Source organism: Panthera pardus, unplaced genomic scaffold (assembly GCF_024362965.1).
Source record: "Panthera pardus isolate Hobbes unplaced genomic scaffold, ASM2436296v1 HiC_scaffold_2, whole genome shotgun sequence".
NCBI lineage: Eukaryota > Metazoa > Chordata > Mammalia > Carnivora > Felidae > Panthera > Panthera pardus.
The window spans coordinates 101,352,493-101,365,785 of NW_026526765.1; the positions used below are offsets into that span (position 1 = coordinate 101,352,493).

A 13,293-nucleotide genomic window follows, 5' to 3' on the forward strand; every position below is an offset into this window, starting at 1 on the left:
ATCTAAGTCCTAAACCCTGGAATCTCGCCTTAATAGGACACACATCCATACACATTCATGCAATCTATCCTCACGATGTTTTATTCAGGACTTCATCTTTTCAATTCCTTTTGCAGAGCACTATTTTTCCCTCCTCGTCCACAAAAAGCTGAACCTAGAATCTGTTTAGAAAATACACCAACAATAGCAGTTAAATTAAAATGTGGGACAAATATTTTTACTGAACTATAAAAATAAAAAATACTTCAATTTAAAAATGGTTGCCAAACAAGAGTGCACTATATGTAAGCTAAGAAAAAAACCTGAAACAAACAAAAATCCCCAAACAACAAAAAACAACACAACAAGACTGATCTGGACCCAAAATGGGGGGTAGGGAGGGAAAGAAAGCTCATTTCCTTTCATTAAAAATCAGAGTGAAACATCTATAGTTAAACAACTTTATTAACATAGTCAAGCAGTGATTAACATTCACATCTATTATGTCACATCATACAAATGTAAATACAAAATTACTACAGTACAATATATATTCTCTGCATGATCCAAAATATTTGGTGGCCCCAAAAAACTCTCTTTAAAATTCAGCAGCTTATCAAAAATTAAAACCATATTCTATTTAAAATGAAGATCTGTTAGCACAGAGTTAGACTTCAAGAAATATCAATTTAGTACAGTTTGAGAAGTTGCAGGAGGATCTATTTGAAGGACACATTCTAACATAGTGTGGCAGGTACAGGAAACATCAGATTTAAAGCTTTTAAGCATAACTCATACAACCTAAGTTGTCAGCAGAAAGATCCAGTTATTTATAACTAACGCTAAAACTACTAAATTATTGCACCCAATGTTAACATGAATATTAATTGTAAAACTGCTTTATAATATGAAGTGAAGTCATTAACCACGTTTAAACATCTCCTCACAGATGATCATCTACTAAGTAAAATTAATTATACAGTATTGTCTAATTATTATCTCCATAGAAATCATCCAATCTTAATTTGGTTATATATCCACACAGGAAAACATCAGTAAGGTAATATGGGGAAAGTACAGCGAAACCCCTTTATGAGGCTGGTATTAGGAGGGGACAAACACTGCCTTACAGGCTAACCATGTTATAGTAGGCTTTGAGGAAGATAATTAGACTTGCAAAATAGCTAATTCTGCATAATACCAAGCCATAGTAAAAGAGGATTCTATGGTACATGAACAAAAATTTCAACAAAAGGGAAAATACTATTTTCCTAATTAGGGATACAGTGCTTGGCAAAAAGATTTGGTTTGGTTTTAAAATGTACAAGAGGTGAGAAAAAAAAAAAATCACCATTTTAACTTCCCTTAAAATCATGCATACAGTTTTTTTAAAAACACAATACATTCTGGGATACAAATCACAATAAACAGTTGCTATTAATTTAAATGTATACCTTAAAATTAACATGTATAAGAATTAGGAATAAAGGTAAAGAATCCTCTACATATAAGTAATACCAATGGGGGAAAGGTCTAAATTAAGACTGAAAAAATTCGTCACAAGTCACCTGGAAAGTGTACAAGTGAATGAAAACTTTTATGCAAAATTTAATTTTAAGAGGCATTAGAAATATCTCCGTATTTAATACAGTATGAAGTCTACTAAGTAAGTATACAATGCTCTTGCATGGTATTATTACTAGATGATATTGTTACACAGCTCTTTATCGATCTGATTTTTCACCTAGATTATCCCTTAATCTGAAGACCCTAGTTTTTAAGATTTCAATGCCTACACTTCAGTAACAGTACTAGTAGCAACAGTTAGTGTTTTCCCCCTTGTAATATTTGCAAAAATAACTCAATAAGCAAAGCTGTATTTTAAAGTACTACTAAAGAAGGATTTAAATTGCAGTTACGCATGGTACACTCTTCTCTTGGGAAGAATGTCTTTTGCACCGTTATCTGTTAATACATTCAATATGAATAATATAGATTAATTATATGAAGCAAAAAAACCACTTTTTTCTTTATGGCAAAGGATTGAAAGTTAAATTTAGACTAAAGAGCTTAAGATATAATTAGTTTAATTCTGGCATCTCAGCTATGCAGGGTAATTCAGTACAGGACAGAAAAACCCCTTTTCCTATCTTGAGGGTTTGGAGAAAAGGAGGACCAAATTGAATTCACTTTCAAGGTAAACCTGCATGCAAAAGGCTTGCCAGGAGGGATCTATACCACCCTAGTCTGCTAGAGTAAGGATTGGAAAATCTGACTAAATGCGAAGATTCTTCATGAAATACACTAAAAAACAAACTAAGTACGATGAACCTTTATAGCATATGTCACCAAAGCAAAAAGGATACAAGAGTATTCACCTGAGATAAAACTTGTATCTGAATATTTCATAACTGAGTAGACAAAGCATTTCAAGAGAGGAAAAGTCAGTTCAAATTATTTTAAAATATACATCTGATCCTATTTTACAATATATGCAATTTAAGCAATTCAGATCAATGAAAAAGTCTTAACAAAAAAAATCACAGTGTTTATCAATATGTTAATTACAAAATGTATGCTACTTCTTTCGTTTTTAAGATGTAATGGCTTGGTTAAGTGTCTTAAAATCTATTCTTCTGAAACCTAACTTGCGTCACAAATCAAGTAGCAATAATGTAAAGCATCAGAACTGGCTCTTAAAGATTATTTACATGTTGATTATTTGGGAAATAACCAACTAAAAAATATAAAAAAGTGATTTTTTTTTTACACGGTATGAAGTTATTAAAGAGATTAGACAATACAAAAAGCAAAATTCTTTCCTGAATAAATGAATTCTGTGGCACTAAGTTCACTTGCTAATGAACCGACTACAACACTGAACTGCCAAACATGCATTTAAATTATATTAAATACACTTTCTGTTTCCAACTTAGGTTGATCAGCAGCTTTTGTTCTGTTAGAATCCTTCAAAGAGAGAAGCTCGAACAGGAAAAAGAAGGCATATATAAAACAGTAAACACTGACCTCCTGAGGTTCCTACAACATAAAAATATTCAAGTAGAAAATCTACATCACTTAGCAGCGGCTATTTCTGTAGTTGAGCACACTAACAGCACTTTAGTGTGGAAGGAGCAGATGAAGTAAGCCGTGCTTTAAGCATGCCAAGAGGCAGAAACACTGGAATGTAACAAAGACAAACACGATTTCATAGACATTCAGTCAACATTCAAAACTATTAAGACTACACCACAAGAATTAAGTTGCTTTATATATATCCCATGATGTATTAAGTTTTATCAGAATAATAAATGCTAAATCAGAGCTTACCTCAAAGAGAACTTAAATGGCTTCTGCAAATTCCTAGGCTATACTACGTATCTGAAATATAAATTAGGGAGAAACAATAACCTCAAGGGCAGAAAAGCACAAAAAACCCAACCCAATCTCAGGTTGCCAATCGTATTTCCTTAATTTGACTATTTTTAAATTAAATTTCCTTTAAATTTAAAACAGGTTAAGTGACTACAAAAATGGGCACACTCCATCTTACATATCTGCTTAATTAAAAACCAATTTTTAATCAAAGAGGTAACAAATCACTTTTCAGTCAGTGTGGAATTGTCAATCACAGGTCCAGATAATTTTACTGAGGGTTGTTTTTATAGGTTTGTTTTAAAGTGTTTAGGGAAGAATTTTGCCATTTCTTTCAATCTATATTTTACTTCTTCCAGAATACTAAAATATCTCCAACACTAAATTCTAAGAAGTATTTGACAAACTACAGAGTGTCACTAGGATTTAAGGATAAAATGGCTATACTAATCAGGTTTTGAAGACTGAAGCAAAATTGGAGCTCCCAATGAAGCAAGGTACTAGAAAGCAAAATGCTACATACCCTTTGGATCCAACTTTATAATTAAAAAAAAACAAAAAAACAAACTGGACATTTGTAAAATAGGACTTAATTTTGGGCTCTACAGACTGAAATTTGCAAAGCCAAAGTAGAGGGAAAAAGGTGAAAGAACATGTTTAAAAAAATACACACATATACACACACACACACGCACACACACACGCACACACACACACACAGTAACAAAAACCTTTCTGCATGCTACCATGCATTTGAAGTTGTTTGAAACGGTATTTTTAAATTCACACGCATACAGCTCAAACTTCAGTGCAATGGCTGTATCATTCAACACCTTTAGAAGAACAGAACCATGCAAAGAGGAGCAACTGCTTATAAAAATGGTTATTCAGGATTTATTCTGCAATGCAAAGGTGACAAACTAAAATATAAAAAGGTTGTTATGGCTTAACATTTTTGTTGCAGATTAAATATGCAGCATTGAAAAATGGAAAGGTGTGGCTTCATCTCTGACCAGCAGAGTTAAAAAGAAAAATCTCTCCATTTTCCTTCATCATCATGGGATACACTGTTCAGGCAATCCAAATTAATAAAGACTTGCACTTTCATATGGACACAAGATCAAGTGTACCAGTTAGGTTTTCACATTCACAGTATATAAGAAAATACACATGGAAGGAAAAGTAAAGGGTTAACTTAACAAGGATTTATTCACAGGAATACATGTAAGTAGAGAAAAATAACAGAAAAGCTAAACAAATGAAATGAAGAGGATCCAAACCAACTTTCACTCTGTAGCTTTTTACTTGCACCCTGTGTGCATCTGTCTAGGGCACAGAGGGCCACCAACATGCGCCAATACAGTGTAGGAACCCTGCATTACATCCATTAACTTAAACATCTTTAAGATCATGCTTTGAACAAAAAAAGAAAGCTTAGAAGGCAATATGTTGAGTGGGAATAAACATTGAGATATAGCAATCATGTCTTCAACTTCTACAATTGTCTTTATGTGCCAACTAACATTTATGCAGCCTCTTACAGATCTTTTACCATGTATTTTATGTTTTAGAAGTTTTGATAAAATCACTAGTAGTATATAACCATGCAGAAAGCACATCACACTGACAGCACGGAGGCAAAGATTTTGCACAGGTATATCAGCTTTCCACATTGTGCAGGTTACACACAATACAATATCAATCTTACTCCTAACGAGATCCTAAAAAGATATTTCAAGGCCTAGCTGTAAACTACAGTACTTTATATCTATATTCTTAATAAAAATAAAAAATCCACAAATCTTAAAAAGGAATTTTAAATGCAGGGCTATATTGAATTGGTAAACTGCAACACACACTGGCGCACCAGAGGTAAATGAATACCAATCTCACTCTATGTGATGCAAGCATGCTACTTCCCCACTAATTTAAAGTACTTTCAATCACTATGAGCCAGAATGCATGCCTGAACCTTAAACTGCACTTTAAAAAGAACGTCTTGGCCTAGAAATTAAATCTAATGAAGTACAACCATCAAATTATATCCACTACATTAATGTTTTAATGCAAAATCAAGATGTCAATCTTTAGTTTGATATGCCCAACCCCATTTATTCCTCCCTCCCTGCCCATCCCACAAAGGTAAAAGGAGTGACTCATTTGGCATTTCACAGGGTGCTTCATTGTTTAAATTTGCTTGGTTTTATTTCCAACTTTTCTGGGGTACCTTAAATTGTAACTTCCAAGAACCTGCTTCTACTATGGGTAGGCAAGCTGATTTTAATTCTATTAGCTTCATTTGTGTAGTTCTTCATCAGCATGCAAAAACAAGGCCCCATCATGTGGGAAAATTTATAAAAATCTTTAAATTAAGAAAAAAAAAAGCTTCTTTACTGTTTGTAACCCCATTCTTAGGTTTCCTTTATTGTGCGCTATAGAATTTTTCCTCTTTCTTATCCCTATGCATCATTTATGTGGTTCTTGTTTTGGTACAATTCCCCATAATATTCCAGGATGTACTGTTTTGTGAGTAGACTGAATAGATTTTGTTTTGTTTTTTTGTTTTGTTTTTTGTTTTTGCTTCTTCACATCCAGTGCGGAGTTGTAATTGGAGACAGATTTCCACCCACAAAGGCTCCAGATGTTAAAACGTTTCCCAACATCGACTTAATACAGTGACGGCAACACCTCCCTCCCGCCCCTCCCAGTAGGGTTGGGATTGTACTGTATTCCCTACTGGTTTACCCTTCCCCCCTGTAAAGGGTAACATTTTCCCTGGGTGCAGAGGCTCCCTCATAGTCTCCAAGACTGAAGGACCTATAAGAAAAGAAAACAATTTTATATTTTAGCAACTGTTTCTCTTAAAGCCAGTGAAACACATAACTAATCAAGTGAGAGCGCTACTTCTAACTACAGAAAATGACAAACAGGATAAATTGTCTAAGATCATGCCAGTAGTCCATGATAACCCATGTCGCTGCCTTCTCCTATGGCTTTCAACTGTCATCTGCATCAGGTATGAGGAGTGACACCAAGCTGAAGACATGCAGAGAGGTGTGGAACACCTCATACAGATGAAATTTAGATGGCCATCTTGTAGGATGCTATCAATCTAATTCTTTAACACCCTTTGCACAATGGGCCCCAATGGGAATCGGTTATTCCACATGTAACAAGTTGCCTTACCTTCTTCAAAGTCAAATAACACTTGCTTTAAAATAATTCTTTCCTCAGTGAGAATGAATACATGATCTTTTTTTGGGGCCACTATGCCCAATGTTATGCACATGAAAATCCAATCCAGGAAAAAATAAAGAAGAATTACTTATTTTTGGTTGTCTGATGTTTTGGCTTAGGAGGCCCTAATGGTGTTTGAACTACTTATTTTTGGTTGTCTGATGTTTTAGCTTAGGAGGCCCTAATGGTGTTTGAACTGTACTAAGGTTACTACATTCAGCAAATACCAAAAAGTAAGTTTTAACACCTGCCTCCTTGATGTTCCTTATTAATAATTCTTCAGGCCCTATCCTGCTCAGTCATTTCCTATGTTCTCAGACCTCTTGATTTTCCTATTAAAGACACTAGCAGTTTTAACAATAAGCACATTGAGAAATAAAACAGATTCCTAGGAGATTGTAACCAGTGCCTGACAGTGGTCTTCACAACAAAAATCTACTAACCACTCGTACCAAACACTGGACATTTATTATGAAGACTGATGTAAATTCAGGGTGTGATTAGCCCATCTGTGGAGAAGTACATGCAACACCTTTTCTCTGCCTCTGAAAAAAGGGAACATTATAAAAAAGGCAGGAATAAAGATACTGATCCACTTTTATCTCTAATTAGAAAACGAATACTTTCGTCATATATTGTCTTAGAGTAAATCAACTCAGTTAATTCCTAATTGGTGACAGGACAGAGATCACAGAAGATATTAAATCTGAAAAGTCTTTGCTAAAGATTCAGCTCACTGTTCTATTTTTCAACCCTTGATGTTAAGAATCATTCTCATCTATTACATTTTCACGATTTAACATAAAGTGAATTACGCACTTTTCCAAAATGCTAAAGCCACAAAATAGCCCCAAGGACTCAAAACTACAGGGGGATAAGATGCATACAGGGCTCTGAGATATTCCAGAGACTACAAGTCCATTTCTACTGCCCTGCAGCTTTGACAACTTGGAAGCTGAAATCTTTCCAGGTTTAAAATCTAGTTCAAAGTAAACAAGCAAGTCGACAAAAACTCCCAACAGAAAAGGTGACTGAAGTTGGTGGACATCTTCTGGACACCAGTGAGTATACTCCTTGGCCCTCCAGTCAAATATGTCTCAGTTCATGTTCAACACCTAAAGAAGGGTATTCTCGTTCCCTGTACTGGTCCATATTCCTAACATTTACTGAGCCAACTTAGTGTGTTAAGCAATATACACTAAGTTCTGGCATCACATATAGTTTACTATTTAATCTTCAAAATAACTCAATGATGGAACTGAAGCTAAGAGATCAGGATTATTAGTTCTACATAAGTAAAGAAAAACTCGAGGAACAAGAGTCCACATGGACTTACCCCTCTACCACCCCAAAGCGAAATACACTCTTCCATTGTCCATTTTAAAACAGTGCTGGTCACATGGCAGGTGCTCCGTAAAATACAACCTTGAAAAATGAATATTAAATATTCCTATCTACTGAGCCCTATACTAGTTCCAATTCTAGTGGGCTTTTCCCTGAAGCTCACAACCGCAGAAGTCCTTCATATATCACAGACGATAAATTCATACTTCAAAATCATTTCTACCCTGTGCCAAAGTGAATGTGGGGAGAATTCTTACAGGGCAAAAAATTTAAGAAGGATTACTATGTCGAGTAGTCTAACTAGCATACCAACTTAGATTTCCTTCTACTCAGGACTGAAAGTAAAATGATGCATTTTGTTAACCCTTGCTTGTCAGTTAAAAAAAAAATTCTCTAGCCTTAAGGATTTTAAATTTCAAGTCTAATATAGCTTAAGAATGTTTTACTCAACCTCTGTAGAAAAACATATAGCTTTAATTTCACTCAGTAGGTTTAGATTGCAGACCTAAGTTTCTTCACCCTGAAAAACTCAAAACTTCTTACAACTTACCCCTAATTATGGGACTGCAGCTTAAGTGTATGAGATTAAACACCATAAAAAGCTGCAAGACGCTCTTTTAAGGGAAGCGGAAACTGGTCAGAGAAACGCCTCCAATTTTCATCCCCAACTTGATTTTTAAATCCATGAAGGATCTGCAAAAAGTGAAAAAAAATCATTAATTTATCACTAACAAGAGAAAAACTCCAATCTTTTTTAAAAATTTTATCCATTTTAAAGCAGTGATTCTCAAACTTTGTTGGTGTATCCTGTCTAAAAGCACCTCATAAAAGGGGCACCTGGGTGGCTCAGTAGGTTAAGCACCCAACTTCAGCTCAGGTCATGATCTGACAGTTTCTGAGTTTGAGCCCCGTGTTGGGCTCTGTGCTGACAGCTCACAGCCTGGAGCCTGCTTCAGATTGTCTCTCTCTCTCTCTCTCTCTCTGCCCCTTCCCCATTCCCGCTATCTGTCTCTGTCTCTCAAATAAACATTAAAAAAATAATAAAAAATAAAAGCACCACATAATATGTGCTAAACTTGGCTTTGGAAAGTTTAGATAGAATTCAGCAAGTGACCTAGTAAGAGATATATACTAAATAAACTCTGACCTAATACAAGAAAGTACAGAACTCAATCAAGGGATAAAATTCCTATGGCACATTAAGTTTTTTCAAATTGAAAATATATAAATTTTTGGGTTCACATCTGCAACCACAGTTCACTAATTTCAGTAATAGGTGATTCAAATGTGTAACACTGTATTTCTTATTTTGTTAATGGTTGAGTACTGACTGGAGTTAATCCAGAGGGACACTACCAGAACAACTATACAGATTTAATCCCTGTGTAAAACACTTAAAATTACTTTGTTCAACAGTTTATGCTTCAAATCTCAGCCAGTCATCTTTGAACGTGGGACCACATGAAATCAGTGGTATTGCTTCAGAAAATATTTTTGAAGTGTGTACTCTATTGAGTCACTGCTATACCTTAAGAAAAGATCAAGCCAACTTTTTTGCCAAGACCAAAGGTTATATGGTCTACCAATCAATACGGATTCAAAGAGTCCAAGTTTCATATGAAATATAAAAGTAATTTAAACTTTCCAACCAGGATTGTAACAGTCCCAAGATATCTACCATAAAAACTTTTTAGTTACCTTACCTTACAGAACATGTCTCTCAGATCATCTTTTGGGTTAATCCACGATGCAACAGCATCACAAAAAAATATAAAATCCTGTAACAAGCAGGAAACACATCTTAGATTGCTATTTGTCAAACACAGCAAAACGTACCTATCACAACCAAATCCTACCTCAAGTTTTTTTATGATAAGGAATTATAAAGGATTACTTAATGGGTATCCCTATTATTCCACCATCGAGAAACCTCTACTCATTCAGTTTATATTGGAATGTAATGCCCCTTTGTATTAGATTTCCTATTCCAAAACCCCAGTCTAATGAGCATCAACAATGGACTGAAAATATTAAATGAACACCAGTTTTAAAAACCTTCATTCAATGAATTAAATATATAAATTGGGGTGCCTGCGTGGCTCAGTTAAGCATCCGACTCGATTTAGGTTCAGGTCATAACCTCATGGTTCATGTGATTGAGTCCTACACTAGGCTCTGCATGGACAGTGTGCAGCCTGCTTAGGATTCTCTCTCTCTCTCTCTCTCTCTCTCTCTCTCTCTCTCAAAATAAATAAATAAACTGGAGGAAAAAAAAAAGGGAAATACATAAATTCGATAATCTTACAGTTCTGACTGGCCTAGAAATAATTTAAAGCTAGCTAAGTAGAAGCCAAATAAGCTTGGGAGTATAGGAATTAACAGATCTAAACTTCAGGTCGAAACTTAAAACAAAATGACCAAAAGTTAGAAGAAAAACTAATTATATATCAAGTTATAATACCCAATCCAACCTAACCCAACCCAAGCAAAAAAGAATATCCAATGCTCTATTATTTGAAAGATAATTGGGTTATTCTCACTATGAAAACAAGGTGACAATAGGCTTTAAATGTTTCATTTAAGTATTTGTCAATCTTGACTAGCAGACTTCAACAGCAGTTCAATATATAGCATTTAAGATATTGCTTATGTTCTGATGTCAACTATTTAAAATTCTGCTATTTAATTCAGGGCACTTTCTTAAATTTCAAAATTTACCGACTGAAATATGTACATAAAACACATATTTAAGCAAATAAAATTCTATGTGCCTGAGGATCTGGTTTATTAGAATTATGATTCCCTGTCTTCCAAATATCACTCTGTTGTTAAAAATTTAAACATAAAAAACAGACCTTAAGATATTTTCTTTTAACCACATATAAGTGAAGAATGTAAAAAGCAGAGATTTCTACCAGCTCTTAAACTGGCAGTGATTTCATGACCACATACATATGTGTTAGTTTTAAGGTCTTAAAATGTGAATTCAAAACCAAACAAAAACAACAAAATTCTGATGGGAAAATGTTTCTTTGTAATGTAGTATACATCATATAACTCTAAACACATTAAAGATGACATAAAGTTCTTTGGTATTGAGAAGAAAAACCCCAAAAAACAAAAAAACAACCAGAAACTTAATGCCAGGAGGTTATTTTGTAAGTAGGGACCATTTCCAAAAATAGTACAGGCTTATTTTAATACTAGGTCATTGTTTTATGAATGAGAAATTAGTCAAAAGATTTTTTCCATTTCTAACTTTTCAATGCTGATCACCTATATCAATTTGAATCTTATAAACTTGTAATTCACATAATGTTTCTAAACTTGAACTAACAAACAACAGTCATTAACACAAGACAGGAAATATCAAAAAGTGTTAATTAAAAGATGTTCAAAGCATGTTATCTCTTGGAAATGAAAGGGTATTTTCTTGAAAACCCCTCCCATACTTTTCCTTACAATTCATCTGTTGAGGAACCTGGGATACTTAACCTAGAATTCTACAGCCTGCATTTTGTTAATTTCATACACGTGGTGTCAATCAACACATTCCTGTTTTGTGTCTTGCAAATTGACACTTGGGTCCAGAGGTTATCAGACTCATATCTTATACTTTTGCCAAATAACTTTTTTAAATGCTAAAAATATCTAGATATTATATAAAACTAAGATGAGAAACAAAATAACGATGAATAAATCATAAGCTCTCCAAGTTAAAGCAGTTTTAATGGCTAATTCACTATTCTCTTTTGTTCACTACTGAATTTCTAAGTTTAATTCTAAATAACAGAAAGAGTAACCTACTCTTAACAAAGAGTAACCTAAGCTATTTGGGTCACTGTTAAGGGTAGGTATCTGCAAACTCAACAAACTGATATTCAATGATAGGAGGCACGTACAAAGTGGACGTAGATGAAAGATGCTTTGGCTTAATTTGAGACAAGAATCTGACTTTATTACCTCAATCTATTTATTTCATAAAAAAAGATTTAGGAAATCACAAACAAGCATTACCGTTTCAAGATATTAAGAAATAACACATCTTTTTAAAAACATAGTTTTTAGTACCTTTGAAAATATATGCAATATTTGGTATGTTTTCATGATTTAAAGCTTTAAAACAGGTGACCCTTTAAAAAGTTTCATTACTCAGAATATTAAAAGTTAAAAAATCTTTATGAACATCTTACTTGGATTACTCCACTGGGATTCACACTGATCATGGTACAAATCCCACGAAATGCTGAATCCTTTTCCTCATTGTCCCTTATGTTTCTCAGAGAAGTGCACCTATTAAATTATAGAATTGAGTTTAGCATTTAAGTAAAAAGCAGGTTCAATCACAATACTAATGGACAGTATTTAATGGAATAAGCAGCACAGTATAATGTTTATATTCAAAGAATTTTCATAAAGTTTAAGTTTCTCATACTTCCTGCATGTTGGGCCCATCTAATCTCAGTATAGTGGAAACCTCGAAATTCACATTTTCTTATTAATAGATTGCATCTATAAAATGGACAGTTGGTTTTTAATCTCCCGTTTAACTATTAAGGAGGGTGAGCCAAGAGTAAATTATTAATTTTTAAAACTGTATTATGACTTGTATTCCATTAAACACTACTAAAAATGACTTGAATTGAAAGATTATCAATCGAAAGAAGCAGAACATAGGATATACTGCCACAATATAAACTATTATTATACAACTTATGGTGTAGATGTTTATCTTTAACATTAACAAGCAAATAAGGTTTTTATACATAACGTAATTTAAACATGTATTTCTTAATGCAATCCAAGTTTTCAAATTAATTCTAAAAAAGAAACAATGCAAAAACCTAAATTTATAGAATTTGCATGCATCTTTATTTTACTGGTGGATATTTAAATGCTTTTCATGTATAATCAAGCTTTTTAACACAGCAAGCATGTGACAATCTTATCCCATGCATCAATTAGTCGTTAGCCACAACATAAAAATAAATATACATGACGATGCTACTGAAAAACCTCACAAACCTGATAGGACAAGATTAGTCACATGGTTGGCAATGATTAAGGATTGTGATTTTTGTAACCAACTGAAAATATATCTAAAAGTGAGATAGAAAGAGAAAGAAAGAGTGAAGAAAAATGAATTAAAAAAAAAAGATTGAATAATACACACCAGGGTCTTATAAACTGCTGTAGCATGGGGGCCACCTCTTGAGGACAAACGTAACCAAGACGACCAATTGTTATTGCTAAGGTAACGCAATCACGGTTATACACCACCAAACGCCAACCAAGACATGAGCAAATGAGGGGGAAGGAGAAAAAATAAAGAAAAAACAACAAATAACTCAGAAACAG

General features: G+C 33.9%; 1 protein-coding gene across 1 annotated transcript in view; it reads right to left on the reverse strand.

The window, feature by feature from the left end:
- Positions 1 to 426: 426 nt before the first annotated feature.
- TNPO1 (transportin 1) overlaps positions 427 to 13,293 on the reverse strand; it is a 96,707-nt gene continuing 83,840 nt past the window's right edge. Inside the window, exons 21-25 of the mRNA XM_053907274.1 lie at positions 13,109 to 13,184; positions 12,129 to 12,228; positions 9,639 to 9,713; positions 8,486 to 8,628; positions 427 to 6,171 (exon numbers count right to left, since the gene is read on the reverse strand). Of these exons, the coding sequence (XP_053763249.1) occupies positions 8,521 to 8,628; positions 9,639 to 9,713; positions 12,129 to 12,228; positions 13,109 to 13,184 (359 nt within the window). The 3' untranslated portion in view covers positions 427 to 6,171; positions 8,486 to 8,520. The remainder of the gene's footprint in view (positions 6,172 to 8,485; positions 8,629 to 9,638; positions 9,714 to 12,128; positions 12,229 to 13,108; positions 13,185 to 13,293) is intronic.